The following is a 13121-nucleotide window of genomic DNA, read 5'->3' as shown; positions in this document are numbered from 1 at the left end:
GGGCATTGTGTGTGTACTGGGAGAGCGGTGGTGTGTGTTGATGACGATGACGGTGATGACGATGGAGGCTATGACGAAGACCATGGTGAAGAGCATGTACTTCCCAATGAGAGGCACCGCACTGGAGGTGGAGGGGATGAGCTCCACGATGACCAGCAGAAACACAGTGAGAGACAGCAGGACAGAGATAGACAGGGTCATCTTCTCACCTGTATGGAACAGAGACACTGGTGTCAACAACAACAACAACAACAACAACAACATTAACAACAACAAGACCACAGTGAGAGACAGCAGGACAGATAGACAGGGTCATCTTCTCACATACAGAGACATGTATGGAACACAACAAGACCACAGTGAGTGACAGCAGGACAGATAGACAGGGTCATCTTCTCACATACGGAGACATGGTTAGACCAACAAACAACACAGTCAGAGACAGCATCATACAGGGTCACACATACAGAGACATGGTTAACCAACAACAACAAGACCACAGTGAGAGACAGCAGGACAGATAGACAGGGTCATCTTCTCACATACAGAGACATGGTTAGAGGAGAAACAACAAGACCACAGTGAGAGACAGCAGGACAGATAGACAGGGTCATCTTCTCACATACAGACAACATCAACACAACAAGACCACAGTCAGAGACAGCAGGACAACAGACAACATCTTCTTACATCAGAGACATGGTTAGAGGAGTCCAACACAACAAGACCACAGTCAGAGACAGCAGGACATATAGACAGGTCATCTTCTCACAGAGACATGTATGGAACACAACAAGACCACTGGTGACAGCAGGACAGATAGACAGGGTCATCTTCTCACATACTGAGACATGGTTAGAGGAGTCAAACACAACAAGACAGCAGGACAGATAGACAGGGTCATCTTCTTACATACAGAGACATGGTTAGAGGAGTCCAACACAACAAGACCACAGTCAGAGACAGCAGGACATATAGACAGGGTCATCTTCTCACATACAGAGACATGGTTAGAGGAGTCCAACACAACAAGACCACAGTGAGAGACAGCAGGACAGATAGACAGGGTCATCTTCTCACATACTGAGACATGGTTAGAGGAGTCAAACACAACAAGACAGCAGGACAGATAGACAGGGTCATCTTCTCACATACAGAGACATGAGAGGAGTACAGCAGGACAGATAGACAGGGTCATCTTCTCACATACAGAGACATGGTTAGAGGAGTCAAACACAACAAGACAGCAGGACAGATAGACAGGGACATCTTCTCACATACAGAGACATGGTTAGAGGAGTCAAACACAACAAGACAGCAGGACAGATAGACAGGGTCATCTTCTCACATACAGAGACATGGTTAGAGGAGTCAAACACAACAAGACAGCAGGACAGATAGACAGGGTCATCTTCTCACTGACATGGTTAGATCTATTCAAACAAGACCACAGTGAGAGACACAGGACAGATAGACAGGGTCATCTTCTCACATTGAGAGACATGGTTAGAGGAGTCAAACACAACAAGACCACAGTGAGAGACAGCAGGACTTGATAGACAGGGTCATTGTTGTTTTACTGAGACATGGTTAGAGAGTGAGCCAACAAGAAAACAGATACAGGGTCATTTCCATACTGAGATGTAAATGACAGCAGGACAGATAGACAGGGTCATCTTCTCACATACAGAGACATGGTTAGAGGAGTCAAACACAGAAGACAGTGGGACAGGTAGACAGGGTCATCTTCAGTACAGACATGGAAGGAGACAGCAGGACAGATAGACTTTCTCACATACAGAGACATGGTGGGAAAACACAACAAGACAGCAGGACAGATAGACAGGGACATCTTCTCACCAGAGACATGGTTAGAGGAGTCAAACACAACAGACAGCAGGACAGATAGACAGGGTCATCTTCTCACATACAGAGACAGGAGAGGAGAACACAACAATACAACTCTAAAACCACTGACATATGTGATCTATTCAAACAGGGTAACACTCTCAGGACTATTTATTGAGAAACTGTTACTGCCTTTGTGAAAAGAACAGACCCAATTGGTCCAGGGCTTGTGGGGATTGTTGTTTTATATGTGGGTGAGTGAGCCAGAAAATACACATTTCCATTATATGTCAATGGAAGGAGAATTTTCAGCAGGTCTACCAGAGTCAGTGGGGAGGTAGAAGACCAGTCTAGTCAGGAAGGAGAACAGCAGGCCTACCAGAGTCAGTGGGGAGGTAGAAGACCAGTCTAGTCAGGAAGGAGAACAGCAGGCCTACCAGAGTCAGTGGGGAGGTAGAAGACCAGTCTAGTCAGGAAGGAGAACAGCAGGCCTACCAGAGTCAGTGGGGAGGTAGAAGACCAGTCCAGTCAGGAAGGAGAACAGCAGGCCTACCAGAGTCAGTGGGGAGGTAGAAGACCAGTCCAGTCAGGAAGGAGAACAGCAGGCCTACCAGAGTCAGTGGGGAGGTAGAAGACCAGTCCAGTCAGGAAGGAGAACAGCAGGCCTACCAGAGTCAGTGGGGGTGTAGAAGACCAGTCTAGTCAGGAAGGAGAACAGCAGGCCTACCAGAGTCAGTCAGGGTGTAGAAGACCAGTCCAGTCAGGAAGGAGAACAGCAGGCCTACCAGAGTCAGTGGGGAGGTAGAAGACCAGTCTAGTCAGGAAGGAGAACAGCAGGCCTACCAGAGTCAGTCAGGGTGTAGAAGACCAGTCTAGTCAGGAAGGAGAACAGCAGGCCTACCAGAGTCAGTGGGGAGGTAGAAGACCAGTCTAGTCAGGAAGGAGAACAGCAGGCCTACCAGAGTCAGTCAGGGTGTAGAAGACCAGTCTAGTCAGGAAGGAGAACAGCAGGCCTACCAGAGTCAGTGGGAAGGAGAACAGCAGGCCTACCAGAGTCAGTGGGGAGGTAGAAGACCAGTCTAGTCAGGAAGGAGAACAGCAGGCCTACCAGAGTCAGTGGGGAGGTAGAAGACCAGTCCAGTCAGGAAGGAGAACAGCAGGCCTACCAGAGTCAGTGGGGAGGTAGAAGACCAGTCTAGTCAAGAAGGAGAACAGCAGGCCTACCAGAGTCAGTGGGGAGGTAGAAGACCAGTCTAGTCAGGAAGGAGAACAGCAGGCCTACCAGAGTCAGTCAGGGTGTAGAAGACCAGTCTAGTCAGGAAGGAGAACAGCAGGCCTACCAGAGTCAGTCAGGGTGTAGAAGACCAGTCTAGTCAGGAAGGAGAACAGCAGGCCTACCAGAGTCAGTCAGGGTGTAGAAGACCAGTCCAGTCAGGAAGGAGAACAGCAGGCCTACCAGAGTCAGTCAGGGTGTAGAAGACCAGTCTAGTCAGGAAGGAGAACAGCAGGCCTACCAGAGTCAGTCAGGGTGTAGAAGACCAGTCTAGTCAGGAAGGAGAACAGCAGGCCTACCAGAGTCAGTGGGGAGGTAGAAGACCAGTCCAGTCAGGAAGGAGAACAGCAGGCCTACCAGAGTCAGTCAGGGTGTAGAAGACCAGTCTAGTCAGGAAGGAGAACAGCAGGCCTACCAGAGTCAGTCAGGGTGTAGAAGACCAGTCTAGTCAGGAAGGAGAACAGCAGGCCTACCAGAGTCAGTGGGGGTGTAGAAGACCAGTCCAGTCAGGAAGGAGAACAGCAGGCCTACCAGAGTCAGTGGGGAGGTAGAAGACCAGTCTAGTCAGGAAGGAGAACAGCAGGCCTACCAGAGTCAGTCAGGGTGTAGAAGACCAGTCTAGTCAGGAAGGAGAACAGCAGGCCTACCAGAGTCAGTCAGGGTGTAGAAGACCAGTCTAGTCAGGAAGGAGAACAGCAGGCCTACCAGAGTCAGTCAGGGTGTAGAAGACCAGTCTAGTCAGGAAGGAGAACAGCAGGCCTACCAGAGTCAGTCAGGGTGTAGAAGACCAGTCCAGTCAGGAAGGAGAACAGCAGGCCTACCAGAGTCAGTGGGGAGGTAGAAGACCAGTCTAGTCAGGAAGGAGAACAGCAGGCCTACCAGAGTCAGTGGGGAGGTAGAAGACCAGTCTAGTCAGGAAGGAGAACAGCAGGCCTACCAGAGTCAGTGGGGGGGTAGAAGACCAGTCTAGTCAGGAAGGAGAACAGCAGGCCAACCAGAGTCAGTCAGGGTGTAGAAGACCAGTCTAGTCAGGAAGGAGAACAGCAGGCCTACCAGAGTCAGTCAGGGTGTAGAAGACCAGTCTAGTCAGGAAGGAGAACAGCAGGCCTACCAGAGTCAGTCACGGTGTAGAAGACCAGTCTAGTCAGGAAGGAGAACAGCAGGCCTACCAGAGTCAGTCAGGGTGTAGAAGACCAGTCTAGTCAGGAAGGAGAACAGCAGGCCTACCAGAGTCAGTGGGGAGGTAGAAGACCAGTCCAGTCAGGAAGGAGAACAGCAGGCCTACCAGAGTCAGTCAGGGTGTAGAAGACCAGTCCAGTCAGGAAGGAGAACAGCAGGCCTACCAGAGTCAGTGGGGAGGTAGAAGACCAGTCTAGTCAGGAAGGAGAACAGCAGGCCTACCAGAGTCAGTCAGGGTGGTAGAAGACCAGTCTAGTCAGGAAGGAGAACAGCAGGCCTACCAGAGTCAGTCAGGGTGTAGAAAACCAGTCTAGTCAGGAAGGAGAACAGCAGGCCTACCAGAGTCAGTGGGGAGGTAGAAGACCAGTCTAGTCAGGAAGGAGAACAGCAGGCCTACCAGAGTCAGTGGGGAGGTAGAAGACCAGTCCAGTCAGGAAGGAGAACAGCAGGCCTACCAGAGTCAGTGGGGAGGTAGAAGACCAGTCCAGTCAGGAAGGAGAACAGCAGGCCTACCAGAGTCAGTCAGGGTGTAGAAGACCAGTCTAGTCAGGAAGGAGAACAGCAGGCCTACCAGAGTCAGTGGGGAGGTAGAAGACCAGTCCAGTCAGGAAGGAGAACAGCAGGCCTACCAGAGTCAGTCAGGGTGTAGAAGACCAGTCTAGTCAGGAAGGAGAACAGCAGGCCTACCAGAGTCAGTCAGGGTGTAGAAGACCAGTCTAGTCAGGAAGGAGAACAGCAGGCCTACCAGAGTCAGTGGGGAGGTAGAAGACCAGTCCAGTCAGGAAGGAGAACAGCATACAGGGGATGATGACGTTGACGATGAAGTAGAGAGGCAGCCTCAGCATCAGGAAGTGGTAGGTGATGTCCAGGTAGGGCGTGTCAGGGCAGCAGGCATAGTACACCCAGTGCTTCCAGCTCCTATAGTCCTGCATCACCCACTCACCACTCTCCATGAAGTTACTCAGGTCAGGCCGGTCGTTGTCCTAGAGGGGGGACAGGGGACGGGTACAGGGCTAGGGTCAATACTTTACTGGTTAAATTAAGATAAGATATACTTTATTAGTTCATATGGGATGACAATTATTTTTTTCCCATCCCCTCCAATATACACAAATACACATTATGCTGGAGAGGCTGGTTTAAACTATGTGGGAGCATACAACAGGTGCGGCTATTTCTACTCCTTTTCATGGGATTGTTACTATTTCTACTCCTTTTCATGGGATTGTTACTATTTCTACTCCTTTTCATGGGATTGTTACTATTTCTACTCCTTTTCATGGGATTGTTACTATTTCTACTCCTTTTCATGGGATTGTTACTATTTCTACTCCTTTTCTTGGGATTGTTACTATTTCTACTCCTTTTCATGGGATTGTTACTATTTCTACTCCTTTTCATGGGATTGTTACTATTTCTACTCCTTTTCATGGGATTGTTACTATTTCTACTCCTTTTCATGGGATTGTTACTATTTCTACTCCTTTTCATGGGATTGTTACTATTTCTACTCCTTTTCATGGGATTGTTACTATTTCTACTCCTTTTCTTGGAATTGTTACTATTTCTACTCCTTTTCATGGGATTGTTACTATTTCTACTCCTTTTCATGGGATTGTTACTATTTCTACTCCTTTTCATGGGATTGTTACTATTTCTACTCCTTTTCATGGGATTGTTACTATATCTACTCGTTTTCATGGGATTGTTACTATTTCTACTCCTTTTCATGGGATTGTTACTATTTCTACTCCTTTTCATGGGATTGTTACTATTTCTACTCCTTTTCTTGGGATTGTTACTATTTCTACTCCTTTTCATGGGATTGTTACTATATCTACTCATTTTTATGGGATTGTTACTATTTCTACTCCTTTTCATGGGATTGTTACTATATCTACTCCTTTTCATGGGATTGTTACTATATCTACTCGTTTTTATGGGATTGTTACTATATCTACTCGTTTTTATGGGATTGTTACTATTTCTACTCCTTTTCTTGGGATTGTTACTATATCTACTCGTTTTTATGGGATTGTTACTATTTCTACTCCTTTTCATGGGATTGTTACTATTTCTACTCCTTTTCATGGGATTGTTACTATTTCTACTCCTTTTCATGGGATTGTTACTATTTCTACTCCTTTTCATGGGATTGTTACTATTTCTACTCCTTTTCATGGGATTGTTACTATTTCTACTCCTTTTCATGGGATTGTTACTATTTCTACTCCTTTTCATGGGATTGTTACTATTTCTACTCCTTTTCATGGGATTGTTACTATTTCTACTCCTTTTCATGGGATTGTTACTATTTCTATTCCTTTTCATGGGATTGTTACTATTTCTACTCCTTTTCATGGGATTGTTTCTATTTCTACACTTTTTAATGGGATTGTTTCTATTTCTACACTTTTTCATGGGATTGTTACTATTAAAGCTCCTTTTCATGGGATTGTTACTATTTATATTCATTTTCGTGTGATTTTTTCTATTTTACACCCCGGACCTGGAACATTTTCAGATGTGCTTTTTGGATATTTGTGCTTTTCAAACCTCTCACCGGGTTGACCACTACCAGGTTGCCGTCGTAGGTCCAAGTCCCCAGCTTCATACTGCAGTTCTGCAGGTCGAAGGGGAAGTGAAGCACAATGATCTCACAGTAGCTCTTAAAGATGGCCGGAGGGTTCCAGGTGATCAGACCTGTGTGCTCCAGCAGCACCTTGGTCTCATGGACGATTGCAAAGTCTCCATCTGCACTGCAGGAAGTGGAGAGGATTGACTCGTTAGCATTGGAGTCAATGGATTCCTATGGGCTCTGGCGTTAGCCTGCTAAGCTAACCAAAGTCTCCAGCTGCACTGCAGGAAGTGGAGAGGATTGACTCGTTAGCATCGGAGTCAATGGATTCCTATGGACTCTTGCGTTAGCCTGCTAAGCTAACCAAAGTCTCCATCTGCACTGCAGGGATAAATTGACAAATGTCGTGGAAATACAGTACTGAGAGAGACTTGGTCATTTCTTCAAACAATCATTTTTATTTCATATTGATTATTAATTATTGCAATAATGAAACCGTCAGCCCAACAGTCTTGACCATTGGACTGAGAGCCTTCCCTTTACAGACAATGCACCGTTTATATAGCTACTATCCAGAATACTTTGTTCCACCCCTCCCATATAGATTGGGGGGCACCATAAGCCACTTTGGGTTCATCCTCTGGTCATCAGCTGTCTCCCAGATGCCAGGATAATCAGAAGTACTGAGGCCTTTGTTCTGTTCCTCCAGGCGATCTCTATCTCAGTTAAAACCACCCCCACATCCTGTCCATGGAATACATCTTTCTCAGTGCACCACTGATCATAGAATATAATGTGTGAGTACAGATGTATCACCCTCTAGTATAACCCATGTCCTCAGTGCCCAGACTAGCTGCAGGAAGCTAGAGTGGACACCATGAAAACTCAGCTTTAGCAGGCCAGTCTTACTCTTAGTTAAATACTGAATCGTTTACTATTAATATCAAACAAATTAGGTAAGTAAGTCATTTTTCTATTACACCCATGGGAATCAATGGATTCCCATGGGGAATTGTGTTAGCCTGATTAGATCATCAGGGAATGCTGAAAACATCTCAATTATGCCAAACATGTTGTTTCAGGGGTGATGGACAAAAAGTCAGGTAGATTAAAGACAACCAGTTAAATGTAACTAAATGGCTGTCATGTTTTGTCATTTATTATCTTGTCTTGTCCCTGTGCTTCCCATTCTATTCGTTTCCCTCTGCTGGTCTTATTAGGTTCTTTCCCTCTTTCTATCCCTCTCTCTCCCCCTCCCTCTCTCACTCTCTCGCTCTCTCTTCTCTCTATCGTTCCGTTCCTGCTCCCAGCTGTTCCTATTCCCCTAATCAATCATTTAGTCTTCCCACACCTGTTCCCGATCCTTTCCCCTGATTAGAGTCCCTATTTCTTCCTTTGTGTTCCGTTCCTGTCCTGTCGGTTCCTTGTCTAGAATTCACCGTGCTCTGTTTGTGTATCGCCCTGTCGTGTCGTGTTTTCCTCAGATGCTGCGTGGTGAGCAGGTGTCTGAGTCTGTCTGGTTCAAGTGCCTTCCCGAGGCAACCTGCTGTTCACCTGCTGTTCAAGATCGAGTCTCAGTTTGTCCTCGTCATTTCGAGTGAAAGTTGTGTTTTTTGTTTGTATTTACTTTACTGGATTAAAGACTCTGTTTTCGCCAAGTCGCTTTTGGGTCCTCTTTCACCTGCATGACAGAAGGAACCGACCAAGGAATGGACCCAGCGACTTCAGAGACGCTCGTTACACTGCCGTCGAGATCCAAGGAGCCATGCTCGGCAGACACGAGCAGGAATTGTCTGCTGCTCGCCATGCCGTGGAGAACCTGGCCGCTCAGGTTTCCGACCTCTCTGGACAGTTCCAGAGTCTACGTCTCGTGCCACCTGTTACTTCCTGGCCTGCCGAGCCTCCAGAACCTAGGGTTAATAACCCACCTTGCTACTCCGGGCAGCCCACTGAGTGCCGCTCCTTTCTCACGCAGTGTGAGATTGTGTTCTCTCTCCAACCCAACACATACTCTAGAGAGAGCTCGGGGTTGCTTACGTCATTTCACTCCTTACTGGCCGGGCTCGAGAATGGGGCACAGCTATCTGGGAGGCAGGGCTGATTGCTCTAACAAGTTCCAGAACTTTAAAGAGGAGATGATTCGGGTTTTTGACCGTTCAGTTTTTGGTAGGGGAGGCTTCTAGGGCCCTGGCTTCCTTATGCCAAGGTGAACGGTCCATAACGGATTATTCTATTGAGTTTCGCACTCTTGCTGCCTCTAGTGAGTGGAGCGAGCCGGCGCTGCTCGCTCGTTTTCTGGAGGACTCCACGCAGTGGTTAAGGATGAGATTCTCTCCCGGGAGGTTCCTTCAGATGTGGACTCTTTGATTGCTCTCGCCATCCGCATAGAACGACGGGTAGATCTTCGTCACCGGGCTCGTGGAAGAGAGCTCGCATCAACGGTGTTTCCCTGCTCCGCATCGCAACCATCTCCCTCCTCTGGCTCAGAGTCTGAGCCCATGCAGCTGGGAGGATTCGCATCTCGACTAAGGAGAGGGAACGGAGGATCACCAACCGCCTGTGCCTCTATTGCGGAGTTGCTGGACATTTGTTAATTCATGTCCAGTAAAAGCCAGAGCTCATCTGTAAGCGGAGGGCTACAGGTGAGCGCAACTACTCAAGTCTCTCCATCAAGATCCTGTACTACTTTGTCGGTCCATCTACGCTGGACTGGTTCGGATGCTACATGTAGTGCCTTGATAGACTCTGGGGCTGAGGGTTGTTTCATGGACGAAGCATGGGTTCGGAAACATGACATTCCTTTCAGAGAGTTAGAGAAGCCTACGCCCATGTTCGCCTTAGATGGTAGTCATCTTCCCAGTATCAGATTTGAGACACTACCTTTAACCCTCACAGTATCTGGTAACCACAGTGAGACTATTTCTTTTTTGATTTTTCGTTCACCGTTTACCTGTTGTTTTGGGTCATCCCTGGCTAGTATGTCATAATCCTTCTATTAATTGGTCTAGTAATTCTATCCTATCCTGGAACGTTTCTTGTCATGTGAAGTGTTTAATGTCTGCCATCCCTCCCGTTTCTTCTGTCCCTACTTCTCAGGAGGAACCTGGCGATTTGACAGGAGTGCCGGAGGAATATCATGATCTGCGCACGGTCTTCAGTCGGTCCCGAGCCAACTCCCTTCCTCCTCACCGGTCGTATGATTGTAGTATTGATCTCCTTCCGGGGACCACTCCTCCTCGGGGTAGACTATACTCTCTGTCGGCTCCCGAACGTAAGGCTCTCGAGGATTATTTGTCTGTGTCTCTTGACGCCGGTACCATAGTGCCTTCTTCCTCTCCCGGCCGGGCGGGGTTCTTTTTGTTAAGAAGGGACGGTACTCTGCGCCCCTGCGTGGATTATCGAGGCTGAATGACATAACGGTTAAGAATCGTTATCCGCTTCCCCCTATGTCATCAGCCTTCGAGATTCTGCAGGGAGCCAGGTGCTTTACTAAGTTGGACCTTCGTAACGCTTACCATCTCGTGCGCATCAGAGAGGGGGACGAGAGTGGAAAACGGCGTTTAACACTCCGTTAGGGCATTTTGAGTACCGGGTTCTGCCGTTTGGTCTCAATGCGCCAGCTGTTTTCAGGCATTAGTTAATGATGTTCTGAGAGACATGCTGAACATCTTTGTTTTTGTCTATCTTGACGATATCTGATTTTTCTCCGTCACTCGAGATTCATGTTCAGCACGTTCGACGTGTTCTACAGCGCCTTTTAGAGAATTGTCTCTACGTAAAGTCTGAGAAGTGCTCTTTTTCATGTCTCCTCCGTTACTTTTCTCGGTTCCGTTATTTCCGCTGAAGGCATTCAGATGGATTCGCTAAGGTCAAGCTGTCAGTGATTGGCCCGTTCAAGGTCACGTGTCGAGTTGCAGCGCTTTTAGGTTTTCGCTAATTTCTATCGGCGTTTCATTCGTAATTTCGGTCAAGTTGCTGCCCCTCTCACAGCTCTTACTTCTGTCAAGACGTGTTTTAAGTGGTCCGGTTCCGCCCAGGGAGCTTTTGATCTTCTAAAAGAACGTTTTACGTCCGCTCCTATCCTCGTTACTCTGACGTCACTAGACAATTCATTGTCGAGTTGGCCTTCAGAGGTAGGCGTGGGAGCCATTCTATCCCAGCGCTTCCAGTCTGACGATAAGGTTCATCCTTGCGCTTATTTTTCTCATCGCCTGTCGCCATCTGAGCGCAACTATGATGTGGGTAACCGTGAACTGCTCGCCATCCGCTTAGCCCTAGGCGAATGGCGACAGTGGTTGGAGGGGGCGACCGTTCCTTTTGTCGTTTGGACAGACCATAAGAACCTTGAGTACATCCGTTCTGCCAAACGACTTAATGCCCGTCAAGCTCGTTGGGCGTTGTTTTCGCTCGTTTCGAGTTTGTGATTTCTTACCGTCCGGGTAGCAAGAACACCAAGCCTGATGCCTTATCCCGTCTGTTTAGTTCTTCTGTGGCTTCTACTGATCCCGAGGGGATTCTTCCTTATGGGCGTGTTGTCGGGTTAACAGTCTGGGGAATTGAAAGACAGGTTAAGCAAGCACTCACGCACACTGCGTCGCCGTGCGCTTGTCCTAGTAACCTCCTTTTCGTTCCTGTTTCCACTCGTCTGGCTGTTCTTCAGTGGGCTCACTCTGCCAAGTTAGCTGGTCATCCCGGTGTTCGAGGCACTCTTGCGTCTATTCGCCAGCGCTTTTGGTGGCCGACTCAGGAGCGTGACACGCGCGTTTCGTGGCTGCTTGTTCGGACTGCGCGCAGACTAAGTCGGGTAACTCTCCTCCTGCCGGTCGTCTCAGACCGCTCCCATTCCTTCTCGACCATGGTCTCACATCGCCCTAGACTTCATTACCGGTCTGCCTTTGTCTGCGGGAAGACTGTGATTCTTACGGTTGTCGATAGGTTCTCTAAGGCGGCACATTTCATTCCCTCGCTAAACTTCCTTCCGCTAAGGAGACGGCACAAATCATTATCGAGAATGTATTCAGAATTCATGGCCTCCCGTTAGACGCCGTTTCAGACAGAGGCCCGCAATTCACGTCACAGTTTTGGAGGGAGTTCTGTCGTTTGATTGGTCGTCCGTCAGTCTCTCTTCCGGGTTTCATCCCCAGTCTAACGGTCAAGCAGAGAGGGCCAATCAGACGATTGGTCGCATACTACGCAGCCTTTCTTTCAGAAACCCTGCGTCTTGGGCAGAACAGCTCCCCTGGGCAGAATACGCTCTGGTCGCTTCCTTCGTCTGCTACCGGGTTATCTCCGTTTCAGAGTAGTCTGGGTTACCAGCCTCCTCTGTTCTCATCCCAGCTTGCAGTCAGCGTTCCCTCCGCTCAGCGTTTGTCCAACGTTGTGAGCGCACCTGGAGGAGGGTGAGGTCTGCACTTTGCCGTTACAGGGCACAGACTGTGAGAGCCGCCAATAAACGCAGGGATTAAGAGTCCAAGGTATTGTTGCGGCCAGAGAGTGTGGCTTTCCACTCGCAACCTTCCTCTTACGACAGCTTCTCGTAAGTTGACTCCGCGGTTCATTGGTCCGTTCCGTGTCTCCCAGGTCGTCAATCCTGTCGCTGTGCGACTGCTTCTTCCGCGACATCTTCGTCGCGTCCATCCTGTCTTCCATGTCTCCTGTGTCAAGCCCTTTCTTCGCACCCCGTTCGTCTTCCCTCCCCCCTCCCGTCCTTGTCGAGCGCACCTATTTACAAGGTACATAAGATCATGGACATGCGTTCTCGGGGGCGGGGTCACCAATACTTAGTGGATTGGGAGGGTTACGGTCCTGAGGAGAGGAGTTGGGTTCCGTCTCGGGGACGTGCTGGACCGTTCACTCATTGATGATTTCCTCCGTTGCCGCCAGGATTCCTCCTCGAGTGCGCCAGGGGCGCTCGGTGGTGGGGGGTACTGTCATGTTTTGTCATTTATTATCTTGTCTTGTCCCTGTGCTTCCCATTCTATTCGTTTCCCTCTGCTGGTCTTATTAGGTTCTTTCCCTCTTTCTATCCCTCTCTCTCCCCTCCCTCTCTCACTCTCTCGCTCTCTCTTCTCTCTATCGTTCCGTTCCTGCTCCCAGCTGTTCCTATTCCCTAATCAATCATTTAGTCTTCCCACACCTGTTCCCGATCCTTTCCCTGATTAGAGTCCCTATTTCTTCCTTTGTGTTCCGTTCCTGTCCTGTCGGTTCCTTGTCTAGAATTCACCGTGCTCTGTTTGTGTATCG

At 48.6% G+C, this 13121-nt stretch overlaps 1 protein-coding gene across 1 annotated transcript; it reads right to left on the bottom strand.

The window, feature by feature from the left end:
- Window positions 1-6: 6 nt before the first annotated feature.
- On the bottom strand, window positions 7-7109 carry LOC124030101 (acetylcholine receptor subunit alpha-like; the record flags this gene model as incomplete). The annotated part of the gene is made up of 3 exons (XM_046341585.1): window positions 7-209; window positions 5046-5283; window positions 6864-7109. Coding segments are annotated over 3 exons (687 nt in total), but the record flags the coding sequence as incomplete, so codon positions are not given.
- Window positions 7110-13121: the final 6012 nt, after the last annotated feature.

The sequence above is a fragment of the Oncorhynchus gorbuscha genome, unplaced genomic scaffold, assembly GCF_021184085.1.
Source record: "Oncorhynchus gorbuscha isolate QuinsamMale2020 ecotype Even-year unplaced genomic scaffold, OgorEven_v1.0 Un_scaffold_9198, whole genome shotgun sequence".
Lineage (NCBI taxonomy): Eukaryota > Metazoa > Chordata > Actinopteri > Salmoniformes > Salmonidae > Oncorhynchus > Oncorhynchus gorbuscha.
Note: the sequence above shows the minus strand (reverse complement) of the source record. Positions and strands in the feature narration are given on the sequence as shown.